General features: G+C 34.5%; 1 protein-coding gene across 3 annotated transcripts in view; it reads right to left on the bottom strand.

Annotated features, from left to right (window-relative positions):
* LOC128670518 (uncharacterized) overlaps positions 1-15174 on the bottom strand; it is a 98192-nt gene that overhangs the window by 14026 nt on the left and 68992 nt on the right. For 2 of the 3 annotated variants that reach the window (XM_053746244.1, XM_053746246.1), the window contains exons 3-5: positions 4046-4185; positions 3283-3347; positions 2673-2811 (exon numbers count right to left, since the gene is read on the bottom strand). In XM_053746244.1, coding sequence (XP_053602219.1) covers positions 2673-2811; positions 3283-3347; positions 4046-4185 — 344 coding nt within the window. The remainder of the gene's footprint in view (positions 1-2672; positions 2812-3282; positions 3348-4045; positions 4186-15174) is intronic. The other variant, XM_053746245.1, reaches the window with a different exon arrangement.

The raw sequence follows: 15174 nt of genomic DNA, 5'->3' as shown, positions 1-15174 counted from the left end.
TAGCATTATAAAAAAAACAACTTATACCAGGTATAGAAACTTCTGCAATAAACTTATTAGAAAAGTCAAGAGAAATTATGAAAGGAACTTAATTAATAGCGCAATCAAAAACAATAAACTCTTATGGAAAAATATTAAAACAATAACATATACTAATAATAATAAAAACCTAAAACCAGAATTATTTGACTTAAAGCCTACACCTATTGAATCTGCTAACTATATCAATAACTTTTTTGCAAATATCGGTAATCAAATCGCAAACCATATACAATTAGCTACATCCACCGATAATATAAATAAGTATTTAAAAGAGCTACCTAGTCAGCCCCAATCATTTGTTTTATTAAGCACTGATAATGAGGAGGTTGACAGCGTCGTAAAAGGCCTGAAATCTGGCAGTGCACCGGGTTGGGATGGCATACCCACTCGCTATATACAATACGTGAAGGATGAAATTATACCCATTATAACTCATTTAACTAACTTATGTTTCGCTAAAGGTGTATTTCCTTCTTTACTAAAACAGTCTATCATTACTCCAATACACAAGGGTGGGATTGGAGATGATATTAATAATTATCGACCCATATCAGTTATCTCAGTTTTGGCAAAAATTATAGAGAAATTACTAAATACCAGACTTCTAAATTACCTTGAAGTGCATAACATACTCTCGGAGTCTCAATTTGGTTTCAGAAAGGGAATATCCACTGAAGATGCAGTGACTTCGCTTACTGAGACAATAACTGAAAATTTAGACAAAGGTGTTAAATGCCTCTCCTTATTCATTGATCTTAGAAAGGCGTTCGACACAGTCTCTATACCCATTTTATTAGCTAAATTAGAAAAAATAGGAATAAGAAGTAAACAATTAGATATATTTAAAGATTATTTATCGAACCGGATTCAAAAGGTAAAGCTTAAGAACTGTGTTAGTGAAGGATGTAACGTAAGCTACGGAGTACCTCAGGGCAGCGTGCTGGGCCCAACCCTATTTCTAATTTACATCAATGATTTATGTAGCATGAAACTTAAGAATGCAAAAATATTATCTTATGCAGACGACACTGCTATAATCTTTACCGGTCGAAATTGGGAGGGCACTCGTAAAAATGCTGAAAGAGGAATAGCCACAATAAATGCGTGGCTCAAACATAATCTTCTCGATTTAAATACCTCGAAAACCAACTTCATCTGTTATAGTATTTATAACAGAACCCAACCCCCCAATAACTTCGTTATAAAAATACATTCTTGTGATGAAACTTCGAAACATAACTGTAACTGTCCTTCTATTGCCAAGGTGAAATATACAAAATACTTAGGTGTAATCATAGATCAGAACCTATCGTGGTATCATCAAATTGAGAAGCTCTCTGGTAGGATACGTAAATTCATCTGGTTGTTCAAGACACTAAGACATATAGTTCCAGGCACCCTTCTCAACAATATATATATATCTTTGGTTCGATCTGTAATTGCATACTGTATTCCAGTCTGGGGTGGAGCTCGGAAAACTAGGTTTTTGGAGCTCGAGAGATCGCAGCGTTCACTATTAAAGGTTATGTACTTTAAAAAAAGGACCTTCTCAACTGAAACACTATACCAAATCTGTGATCTATTGTCAGTTAGGAAGTTATATGTCCTACACCTCCTATTAAAAAAACACAAGACCCTACCTAAAACTCCCCCAGCCACAGGAAGAAGGAGAAAAGTTGCTGTACGCACACACATGGTTAGAACTGAATTTGCAAGATTACAATACAGTAAACGCTCTGCTTACTTATATAATAAAGTAGACAAAAAAATTGAAATTCGTAATACACCACTTTACAAATGTAAAAAGCTCTTGAAGATCTGGCTGAAAGAATTAAACTATGACGAACTAGAGACGTTCATAGATTACCCACACCTATAGATCTAGATGCTTGGAATCATTTTGTATACAAATTCTTTAATATATATATTGTTTCACCGGAATTTATGCTTATCTCTATATATTTATGTGTGTATGTATATGTATGAGTAGATGTGCACCTATATGTATATGCCCATGTCTTATGTATATGTAAGGTATATGTAGTATATGTATGTGTAATGTGTATGTATGTGTAATGTATGTGTATAATAACTAATTATAGATTTATAGATGCTATGTTTAAATAGTTCGTAATAATAATATGTAATTCATATAGTTTGCCAATCTGTTATGATAAGAAATTATACTTACCTGCTGCATATAAAAAAAAAAAAAAAAAATATTGAAATGTACATTCTATATTGTTAGTGATATGGAAGAGCGGGGTCTGCTGGCACAAGCATTTTTATGCTTAAAAGTAGATCCCAACAATGTAATTGTGTAAAGAATTGTACTTACTGAATAAAATATTTTGTAAATTTTTTTTTTTTTGTAAATTTTGTAAAGGGATAACAATTTTATGTTTTATACCTCAAAAATGACATAATTTTTGAATTGTGTTTTTATAGGGCCCGGCTCCATTGCCCCTTTGAGTCGACGCAGCGCGTTTTCTATAGGTCAACGTACGTCGAATCTCCAAACAATTTCTACGTTGTTCATGCATGAATATCAAAACAAACAGATTGACGAGCAATAGGCTCTAGAGTTGGGAATTTTCTGTACATAACTAGAAACGAGGAGTTAACTATACCTGTTGTAGGTGAAGGAGAAGGGGCCCCTAAGGGGACAGTCGACGGGGTCCGCATTCTCCCTGAACATGGAGTAAAGGAGAGCGTCTCCGGTGATGAGCGTGCACAGGTGGGGCAGGGCGTCGCGGCGGTAGCAGAACGCTGGAATATCAGTTTTTTTTAAATTTACTTTTATTAACCGTGGAGTACAGCATAAAGAAGGCTGATGTAGAATAGGAGAAGCCTATTATCAGCAGTGGACCAAAAAACGAAATGATGATGTTGAATTGTTTCAATTATTCTATAAATCTTTGTCGAAGGTAGCATTGCATTCTTTATGTTTCTTCTTTATTCTATAAATCTTTGTCGAAGGTAGCATTTTGAAGCTCAGAAAATCATCAATATTTGGGGTGTCTCTCTGCGTACACGCTCCTCTGGCCTAGCACCAACAGCGTAGCTAGTCGGGTCCATCTTTCTGTATTTGGTTAGTTACTTAAGCTACAAATCAATGTAATTACTTAATTAGTTACTTAAGCTACAAACGTATGTATTAGACTATAAAATCATGTATAGTCTAATACATACGTCGAGGTTAATTTAATTATTTTTTTATATTATATAAGTGGTACTTACTTTCTTTATACTGGAGAACGTTTTGATGCTTTTCATGCATCACAACACAACGATAACATCCTTTCCTAAAAAAAAAAAGATTTACATAATTAAACAAACAATATCTTGCGTCAATTTCTGTGAAACATTTTTAAAGATTTCAATGAAACAAAAATATTTCCCTACCATGATTTAATAACTAACATTTTTAATTGATGGTTTTATGTAACTGTTAAATCCTTCTTCATTTAACCACTTGAGACTATCCACCCCATGCGGGTCCAAGAAATAAAAAACAGAGAGTAGACATCAACTATTAAGAAATATGTCGCCCGTAGAAGAGTTATGTGCCCTTGTTGCCCCGGCAGGTCTCCTATGTTGGCGACGGGTATGGCGCTGTATGAACTCCTTTGAACTAATGTCCTATCTCATGAAGAACAATTTTTTTGTTCTTTATATTTTATTTCTTTAATAAAAAGCGAGGTATACTCACTCGTAACAATAAGAATCTTATTGTCTTCAGAAGAGACACACTTAGTTTTATTGAACATGCTTTCAATGACGATGGGTTTCATGACTCTGGACTAGAACTAATGTCCTATATCACAAAAAAAAAACAAATAAATAAAGAGCAAGGTTTACTCACTCGCTATAATTCAGAAACTTATCACCTTCCGAAGAGACACTTTGTCTTCTTGGACATGCGGTATTTCAATGACTAAGATTAGAATTAGCATCCTATCTCACAAAGGACAAAGAAGAAATACAAGCAAGGTTTACTCACTCGTCAACAATAAGAAACTTGTCGCCTTCAGAAGAGACGCACTTGCCCTTGTTGGACAGGCGGTCACCTTCGATGATGATTGGCTGAATGACCCCGGATTGAAACCAACGGCCATGCCATCGAGGGGGGAACGTACAGCCTGTGGACAAAAGGAAAAAAAGTATATAAGACAGCATCGTCATCCGACTACCCTTATCCTACTCTATGTGGAGTCGGTACATCGATTACATTCCTCTTAGCTGCATACTGTTGAACTTACTTAAGCGATCTTCCATGATATTAGCCCTTACCAGCTTTTATTTGCCGCGCTGCCTAAAGTAAGTTAACAACAAGTTATTACCTGTAATCGAAGTTTATTGCCTACATATAATAGAATATCATTGATCTAAAAATGTGACCAGGTGAGTGTATTTGTTATTTCTCTTTCTTGTTTATAAGAATGTCCATGTTGTCATAAAAATGGCTACAACTATTAAGGGGTGGGTTGTACCGTCAACTTTGACGATAACTTTAACCTATATCTATTTACAATGTGTCCCGTCTGTCAACAACATACCTACTTTACTTTCAAAGGTAGATTATTGATTTCACAAAGCTATCAATCGTGGCGTGACGGTAATGGGCCAGACTCATTAAAACCTTGATCAATTCTATAGAAGCTTTTGTCGCATCACTGTGAATATTTCATTTTTTCATTACAGTGAAAGCACACTTGATGGTTCAAAGGATTTTAACGTTCATATTAGAACTATGGGTCATATAAAAATGAATACAGGTAAAAGACGTATAGGTATGTAGACGATAGAAGGAGTTAAATGTAGACATGTTGCTTCTTCCCAAAAAGAATCTCCTTCTGGTAAGATGACCCAACAAATAAGAGAGAGAGATGGTAAATGATCTTAAACACAAGAACAGAACAAGAGCATTAGGAGGAAGAGAGAAAGAGAGAGCTTCTTAACGATGAACCAATGTAGCTTGAACGGAAATGTTACATGTCAGACGCTTAACCGCACGCTAACAAGCAACCGGAAAACTGCTTAGAGACTAAAGAGTCCATGTTTATCAAAAGGCTTTTTACCAACTAGAAAATTATTTATCACGACATAATAGTGTAAATATAAAACTTACAAATGAGAAACTAAGTACAAAGGTACTACTTATTTGCGTGTACAAGAATGAAGGATTAATATGACACGATAAACTTAATATGAAATGTTTTATAAGTTTCTAATTATTGTGTTAGAATTTTTTGGCAGATTGTTTCAAAGAACAAAAAGAAGGCTTTTTACCGAACACAGATATTTAAAGTGACCTTTTATCTATCCTTTTGCCGTCTCCATAACACCGAAAAATGTATGCTTTCATCATAACTGACATGTTTCAGTATTCCTCAACGTGATTACAACGAAAGTGCTTTTTGCTTTGAGCTGAAACCGGGTTATCTTCACAAAACAACCCCCCGCATGGTTTGTTTCATCCTAACAGGGTGATTTGAAAAATGGCTGTGTCACCTCTGATAAAACGTCTGATTGAAATCCGACTGTTATACAATCTGATGCAAGTTCTTGCGCGATCCGATGGGACTGCGATTTTATTATTGTTCAATTAGTTCCCTTATATCCGCGCTCGACGGGTTAATTCATGATAAGTTTGTGGATCCCAAAATATATAAACTTATATGTAGTGAAAAACGGTCCACTATTGACGGAGAAATCGTTGAACATAACATAAAAAAATATATGTAGTATTTTTGTAAGTCGGTTGCATATAGATCAGAAGTAAAGACCCAGGGCGCAGGTAGAATAAAAAAATTGCGTAACGCGATGTGAAATCTATACTATTATTATAAAAAAGTAAGCTTTTGTGAGTTTGTATGTTTGAGGCGGGTAATCTCCGACTCTACTGAACCGATTTCAAAAATTCTTTCACCATTAGCAAGGTGCATTATCAAAGATTGCTATAGGCTATATTTTATGTCAAAATTCTCACGAGACCGAAGCCCCGGGCAACATCTATGCACGCAGAATTAACCTACCTAGTAAGTATTTATATTTTTTATATAACATTGTTTATATAAAAAAGGATATAAGGGGAAAACTAAAAACTAAAAATAAAAGGACATATTTTTTCGACAATCAATAAAGAGTAACGGAACCAGACGGGTCCTCGGCCAAAGTTACCCTAATTGAATATTCGAATGTTTTGTCATTCCAGAGGCTGTCAACTCGTCAAAACCATTTTTATTCATCGCGGCGCTCAATTGGCGACGGGCCTCGAACCCAGACCCTTTGTATTGTAATCGAGGATTATTGCTTTCGTTTGTGGGTAATCGTTTAACAAAGGAGTCTAACTGGCGGTCGGTGTATAGATTATTCAGATCCGAACAGTCACTTGTATCTGTAATGAGTGCTAAGTACAATGTATGAATAAATGGATACAAGTAATGAATTACAAAATACTTTAATACAAAATCATAATGTTACAATTTTACAAGGAAAGCTCATCAAAAAAATAGGTTTTCATGATTCATGTTTTTAAATTTCTAAATATATACTACTTTTTTATTCAGAAAATACCACCTTTTTTTTTCTTGTTTTCACCAACACTGGCACATGATTTTTGAATAGATACATACATATACGAACTAAGCGACGTATCTGTATACCTCTATAATTTGTCATCATTATATGCAAATAGATTAGTATGAATGAATGAATAAGAAGTTTATTTAGATGGTATACACGGGATAATTATGGTAGGAAGCACATTACTTACCAGTTCGAAACCCGTAGACAAGACAAGCAAGCATAACGATAGACTGGATTTAGATTAGATTAGTTTATATGCCTGTATTATGTCTACATAAAGGCTTATGAAAGACAACTTGACTTACAGTTGACTGTACTATGTAACTAAAGTGACAAATTTTAAATTCTCCCATACATATACATTTCTAGTAACACAACATTATAAATTAATAAAATAAAAAGCGCCCCATAACGGTTATAACACTCATATAACATTACTCACATATAAATTGTATGCATTTTATCTGCATCTATTAAGGCTGTGTCACACGATCATAATTACCAAATTAGATTAATAAATCAGCGTCCAAATGCCTTTTTGAAATTAAGTAATTAACGTTAGCCACCGGAATTTAATACGCCGTCAGTTGTTTGGACTACGTGCAGCGCAAGAGCACTTTAAACTCGGTCGGTTGATGTTAGGGCTGACGTACTTATATTCTTCTTCATTCCAAAACCGAATTCATAACAAGTAATGAAAATTTATTCACAAGAATGAAATTACTATAGATGTAAAAGATTTTTCTCGGAAAAGTAAACTATCAAATTTATAAAAAAACAGTTAAGCTTAGTAAAGAAATAGATTCTATTACAGAGATCTGAGGACAAATCCGGGATAACGCGCAGATCCATTTAAAAAAAAAGTTGAGTAATCAATAAAATTTTAAATTATCAATCAAAAACCTCAATCAATCAAAAGCCACGGGTAGACTAAACGATATAAAGATAATACGAAACGATATATATGAATATAATAATTAAGTTATGACATTTACTACTGTATATGAATTTACCAGTATATGTATCCATTTAAGTAATTCCGACACCTGAAATATAAAAAAACTTCTTTCGTGTGTGAAGTTACCATAGTTGTGGTTGCCATTTTGAATAAACTTGTAAATGTGACAACCCTGGGTTAAGGAGCATACACTTGCGTTGGTAAACACCATTATACGCGATATTGCTATCCGGTGCAGCGATCTAATAAGTTTTTCACTGCTTTATGTAAATTTTTGAATGTAGCCATTAAGGAGTGCCACTTTAATTTGAATGTTAGTACAGTAATTATAAGAAGTGCCATCGAAGCTTTGTTTAAAAGAGAGAAAGTGATATCGGCAAACATATGATGCAAATTGCCACGAATATCGTGGTACACCCCAACGACCCGTGGTCTAACTGCTATGTCCAGCTGGTTGTACCACGGGATCGTAATTCTGTAATCCCATAGTCCAACTAATCCACGGAAGGTTTTCGCGCCATAAACCATTGAACTATTTAATTTTTACTAGTTCTATGTTACATTGCATTGTAACATAGCACATTAATGTAGTGTATTTAGCGACAATGTGAAATAGGTATAAATTCCCCATCAACTACTTCAAAATAGTATTTTTATGATTTTTAATATTTTTTATTTATATAGTCTATTGTTATATATTATAAATTTATCGACTTAGATGGATCATTTTCTGTAAGATCATAAAATAAATATGATATGTTTGTATTTCCTGCAAGCTGTTTTCTGTACACTTCTTCGTATGATATAATGAATAACATATAATAATATTTCTAAAAAACGTTGAGTAGTTTTATATATATCTATGACCACTGTATTATAAAGATATAGTTGAGCAATAAAAACTGTTCTTCTACTCTTTTTGTGTACATCCAACAAAACACTGCCTTTTCGTCTATCAATTTAATTAATCGGGTATTATGCTTTGATAATACAATGCATTGTTTACATGCAAAACTTTGAATGTATGACTCAGATCTCATTAAGAAACCACAAACGATCCTGCAAAAAAAAATTGTCGGTCAACGCTACAAGTTTGCATGTTAAGTGTCGGTACAAGCTAAATCGCAAAAGCTTAAAAATACATTTTATTTATTCATTCATTAGAAAAAATATTTTAGTTTTACTTTAGCAGGTAATTTTTTTTATGGCATAGGTGGCAAAATGCAAACAGGTCATTTGATTGAAAGTCGTTTCATCAAAATTATTCGATTTTACATTATAAGAAAACTGAACCACCAAAATGAGTTGCTTTTTATTTCTTTATTTATGTACACAACATAACAGTGTAAATATAAAACTTCCATATAGTTAAGTATAAAGGTAATTACCAATGAATTATTAATTATATTAGTAATTTTGTATCTAAATAAATTTAAAGGTATTTTTTGTCTTTGTATAGCAGGTGTTCTTAAGCTTTTTTGTTGACAATAACAAAACTTAGGGAAGTATGAAAATAAGTCGACAAAAATGAAAAAAATGATAGTAAACATAATTTAACGTACTTTTTAAGAAGGTCCTCATATCTCGGCGGTAACTCCGAGTAGGTAAGCATAATTGAAATTACTTGCAAAGTTACTTTAGACAGTTTACAATGGGAAGTGTGTTATCAACAGTACTCGACAACAGTCTTTAGCTGTGAAACGTGTATAAAGACTTGATTTAAACAAATTAAGCCCGGGGCTCAATAGGGACGGATGAGACGGGTCGGATGGTTACGGCGCGATGGCGACCTCTGTTGATTTTGCACATAATTTTTCAAAAAAGTTTTTTTGACACAAGCTTTTATTTTCATTATAGTTTTTGTTTCATTCAACGAGTGACAAAAAATAATGTCCATTAAACTGTTGAGGAGTTCCCTCGTTGGGAGTCGATCCTGGGTACACCATCATCATCTCCAGGAAAAGAGGATTATCTAGTAACTACTTGAACGAGTGTGTTCCGAAATGCTAGTTTGTAACTTTTTGAGAAATGCTATACCATATGCTTTTACCATAATCAATTCCTCAGGAATCACACTATCTATTAAAGAAACCAGTATCATAATCCGTTGCGTAGTTTTAAAGACTTGCACACATAGGGATAGACAGACAGCGGGCATCGACTTTGTTTTATACTATGTGGTGATAGTGATTTGACGTGAAAAAAGTGCATGTAAAAAGGTCTTATTTCTGAATAAAATACTTTAACTTTGTTGAATTTCTGTATGTGAAGAAATAAGGCCTAAATTCTAGGCCGACAGGTATACATTGTTAAGATAAGAATATGAATTACTTCGACAAAAGTACGACTCATAAAGTTTCCATCGTTTATGTAATTTCTTCTGAAAACAATATTAGTTAAGTGAATACATATACATCATGACCTCATAACAGACATTCTATTGGTACTGTCTATTTGTTATCCTAGATCAATATATAAATGTATGTTTTGTACATTTTCACAAATTTTCTTCTCTTGCCTAAATAGATTTTAACAAAACTTGTGTAACAATACACATGTAACATAAAATGTACATTTTTAAGTCTCTGGACTTTATGAGAAATCGGCTGAGTTGCCAGCTGACGAGGTAAATTTGTCGGCACCACTTTACGCTTGTTGATCTCTGTTCCAGATTATAAACAGAAATAGGACTGACAGCGTGAGGGCCCGTCATGGTTTACCTAAGTACCTACTTATGGGTATAATATACTTTAATTTTAATAAAACAATATATTTTGCTAGCTAATACTGGGCTACGCTCGTGTTTGTTTCTTGCGCCCGCATGATCCGCTCATAACTTATAAATATCAATATCTCGGATTCTAAGTAACGTATCGCTTTGAAACCTATACCAGATTTTAAGTTAGACAATTGTGAAAACCTCATCAAATTGGACTGTTAAAATCGCTACTGGATGGAATTTGATATTAGCCCCATAAAGACCCTTTCTTAAGAGTTCTTTAATATCTTCTTCTATTTACAGATATAGCCCACTTACAGTTTTATTATATGTATAGATATATTGATGACGACCTCGGTGGCGCAGTGGTAAAGTGCTTGCCTCTGAACCGAGAGGTCTCAGGTTCGATCCCCGGTCGGGTCATGATGGAAAATGATCTTTTTCTAATTGGCCCGGGTCTTGGATGTTTATCTATATATGTATATGTTATAAAATATAGTATCGTTGAGTTAGTATCCCATAACACAAGTATAGAACTTACTTTGGGGCTACCTCAATCTGTGTGATTTGTCCTAATATATTTATTTATTTATAGATTAGAAGACTTAGCAGTCGCAATTGGAAAGTCGGGAACTCGAGAACCATTGACACTTGGATAAATCTATCCATCCTAAATTTGAATGTGAAAGTCTGTAAGTCTATCACGTTTTCACGGCTAAACTGTTAAGCCGTTGTACCAATAGGTACATTTAATTTCGTGATAAATGCAGTACAAATGAGTGAGATAAAACTTATTATCTGGAACGGAAATCCGTTTCCTGGATAAAACTAAAACAATTTGGTTCTATTTGCACCCAATTTAGTTAATTTTAGACGATTTGATATTAGGCATTTCTTTATTTTATGATAGTGGAATATAAGTAATTAATTCCGCTTGCCTGTCCCGAGTGCTTAATCACCTGTAATCTGCCAATTTGATGACAGCTTTTGGTGAAGCTATTGAAGTGGCTCGAATTTGGCTAGACAGAATTTAGACAGGATGTAGCGTTTTCGGTTTTGCCATTGCCAATCAAAGAAGAAGATTCCTTATTTTTAATTAATTAATTCCTTTAGGATTCACTAAAGGCTCGGTGTACGAGCCAACTTTGACGTTAATATCTGCCCACCGCCGCCGCGCCGCTTCTACGACAAATTACTACTTTGTTATCCTAGATCAATATATAAATGTATGTTTTGTACATTTTCACAAATTTTCTTCTCTTGCCTAAATAGATTTTAACAAAACTTGTGTAACAATACACATGTAACATAAAATGTACATTTTTAAGTCTCTGGACTTTATGAGAAATCGGCTGAGTTGCCAGCTGACGAGGTAAATTTGTCGGCACCACTTTACGCTTGTTGATCTCTGTTCCAGATTATAAACAGAAATAGGACTGACAGCGTGAGGGCCCGTCATGGTTTACCTAAGTACCTACTTATGGGTATAATATACTTTAATTTTAATAAAACAATATATTTTGCTAGCTAATACTGGGCTACGCTCGTGTTTGTTTCTTGCGCCCGCATGATCCGCTCATAACTTATAAATATCAATATCTCGGATTCTAAGTAACGTATCGCTTTGAAACCTATACCAGATTTTAAGTTAGACAATTGTGAAAACCTCATCAAATTGGACTGTCAAAATCGCTACTGGATGGAATTTGATATTAGCCCCATAAAGACCCTTTCTTAAGAGTTCTTTAATATCTTCTTCTATTTACAGATATAGCCCACTTACAGTTTTATTATATGTATAGATATATTGATGACGACCTCGGTGGCGCAGTGGTAAAGTGCTTGCCTCTGAACCGAGAGGTCTCAGGTTCGATCCCCGGTCGGGTCATGATGGAAAATGATCTTTTTCTAATTGGCCCGGGTCTTGGATGTTTATCTATATATGTATATGTTATAAAATATAGTATCGTTGAGTTAGTATCCCATAACACAAGTATAGAACTTACTTTGGGGCTACCTCAATCTGTGTGATTTGTCCTAATATATTTATTTATTTATAGATTAGAAGACTTAGCAGTCGCAATTGGAAAGTCGGGAACTCGAGAACCATTGACACTTGGATAAATCTATCCATCCTAAATTTGAATGTGAAAGTCTGTAAGTCTATCACGTTTTCACGGCTAAACTGTTAAGCCGTTGTACCAATAGGTACATTTAATTTCGTGATAAATGCAGTACAAATGAGTGAGATAAAACTTATTATCTGGAACGGAAATCCGTTTCCTGGATAAAACTAAAACAATTTGGTTCTATTTGCACCCAATTTAGTTAATTTTAGACGATTTGATATTAGGCATTTCTTTATTTTATGATAGTGGAATATAAGTAATTAATTCCGCTTGCCTGTCCCGAGTGCTTAATCACCTGTAATCTGCCAATTTGATGACAGCTTTTGGTGAAGCTATTGAAGTGGCTCGAATTTGGCTAGACAGAATTTAGACAGGATGTAGCGTTTTCGGTTTTGCCATTGCCAATCAAAGAAGAAGATTCCTTATTTTTAATTAATTAATTCCTTTAGGATTCACTAAAGGCTCGGTGTACGAGCCAACTTTGACGTTAATATCTGCCCACCGCCGCCGCGCCGCTTCTACGACAAATTACTACTTGATGTTGTTTTGTGCAGGTTACAGTTTTCATTTAAAATCTAGATTTACTGAATCCTTATATTCATACTAAGCCTATACCTTGGTCGTCTCAACTATATAATAAATCATTGCGTATCCTGATAAATACATCAAGTTTATCCTTGATTTAGTAAAGCTACGAGGGCTCATCGAGGCGTTCAACTGAGAAACTGGTACACACATAACTATATCTTACAGATATATGAAACTGCGACTTAGCAGAGACACCGCTTAGCTTTGTAGGTGAGTTTGGTCTAGTTAGTGTGTTCTGAGAATTAGTTAAATTTTAAGATTGTTCTATATTTATCCTATGTCGTTTAGTCCGATTCTATTTATTCCTTACTCATCCATTTTTGTTTCTTGCTCACACACTGGTAAAACCAACAACATAAGACTACTTAAGTTATTTTTAAATTCCGATCCCGTATTCCTTCCTTAATTTAAAATTATTAATTGTAGCATAATAGCATTCTTCTTGGCGTATCGATGCAATTCCAACAATACATTCACATTTTCTCTGGTATAAATTGGTAATATAAAAAAAGTTTAATACTCTAGTCAATTTATAAATTTTATTAATAGTCTAGTCACTATTAGATGAATATTTGGAGGACTTTTTGGTAATATTTGCTTAGGACGAATAACAAAAGCAACTCGAAAGAATTAAGAAAGTATATGAAAATAGTGCAATCGGATCAATACGGAATACAGGTCTCGGATGAGTGACAAAATCCGATGATTACGGAGCAACCCAAATCTTCATCAGTAGTATTGCGTAATTTGCATACGGTAGTAGCTACTAAGCAGGGACTAAGCAAGCAGCTGCTTCGTTAGTAGAATATTACCGTTACCCGTGGTCTTGGTCACTTTGGAAACTGAATGTGTGAGCAGGATCGAGACAACTTTATAGAGATTGCATACTACATACATTTGTTCATTATTCATAGAGATCTGACCACGTTTGTGGTCAAATTGTAAACTCGAACTTTACCTGACAAGTAGAAAAATTATGATTTACAAAAAAAAAAGACTACATTATAGATTTTCGTTATTTTGGTATACTTATATATTACAATACTAGTAGGTATATTTTATTGTACTTACATACAATATGACCATATAATCATATGTGTATATAGGTATACCAGATAAATGGTGTAAGAAGTTTATTTGCATACACTAGCATGGTCACCTCTGTGTGGGCACATAATAAATAACCCAATTTTGAACAGAAGCTGGCCGTTATGTTCTTGGCGTTTAATATCTTGAGCCCCTTCGTGTTTTAGAAAACACGTTTGGTTATTGAACTGCCGCTGGAGTGTTTAGTCGTCTACTGAATTTTACGCTGGTATCAATGTTGACGTTTGTACAAATCTCGTGCACGAAACTAACGTCAAAGTTTGTTTGAAAACTACACGTCGACAACACCAGCGCCCCTAGCAGCGGATTTACCCGCATTAGCTCCCTAGTTAGGTGGTTCAACTAGTAAGACTGTAGTCTTACCAGTTGAACTTGATAGTTTAACTTGTAAGACTTTATTCTTACCAGTTGAACTACCGTCCTACCAACGCGGAACAACGGAATTGTAAAAAGCAGCAGACAAAAGCTAGTTTAATCCTAAATAAACTCCACATCCAAAACTGTAAATAGTGACCGAAACTTGGTCCACCGCGCGTCTTCGCTTGTATGAAATAAATCTTGCTGACGACCCGGCGGCTTAACTTGTCCAACTCAAAACTTTGGGATTCCAACCCGCGGCTTTCATTAATCATTTTGAGACAGCCCGTTACTGTGTTATTATACGTGTTTATACGTGCGATTATCATGTACGGAGTAATATTCAAGTGTCGAGTAAGGGATACCTAAAATTTTTATAACTTCAAAAAAATACTTGTTCATAACGTCGTGGCGTGTGACTCTAGAATAGGGCGTACGAGGCGACTAAAGCCTTACAGGACACAGCCTTAACAGTTGAAAGGTAAAGGAATATGGTAAATGTGGCATAATTAACTTTAAGGTTAGATTAGATAAGTTATGCTTCAAATAGTTATGCGTAAGAACATTATGCCATAGTACAGTATGTTATATTACATTATTTTATGCTTATTGAGATGCCCCTAGAGAGCGCCGTAAGCCTCGATTGTGGGATACACGCAAGGATGAGAACTACACAATGTATT

Source organism: Plodia interpunctella, chromosome 6 (genome assembly GCF_027563975.2).
Source record: "Plodia interpunctella isolate USDA-ARS_2022_Savannah chromosome 6, ilPloInte3.2, whole genome shotgun sequence".
In the NCBI taxonomy this organism is placed as follows: Eukaryota; Metazoa; Arthropoda; class Insecta; order Lepidoptera; family Pyralidae; genus Plodia; species Plodia interpunctella.
This window is presented reverse-complemented; position numbering and strand designations above follow the sequence as displayed.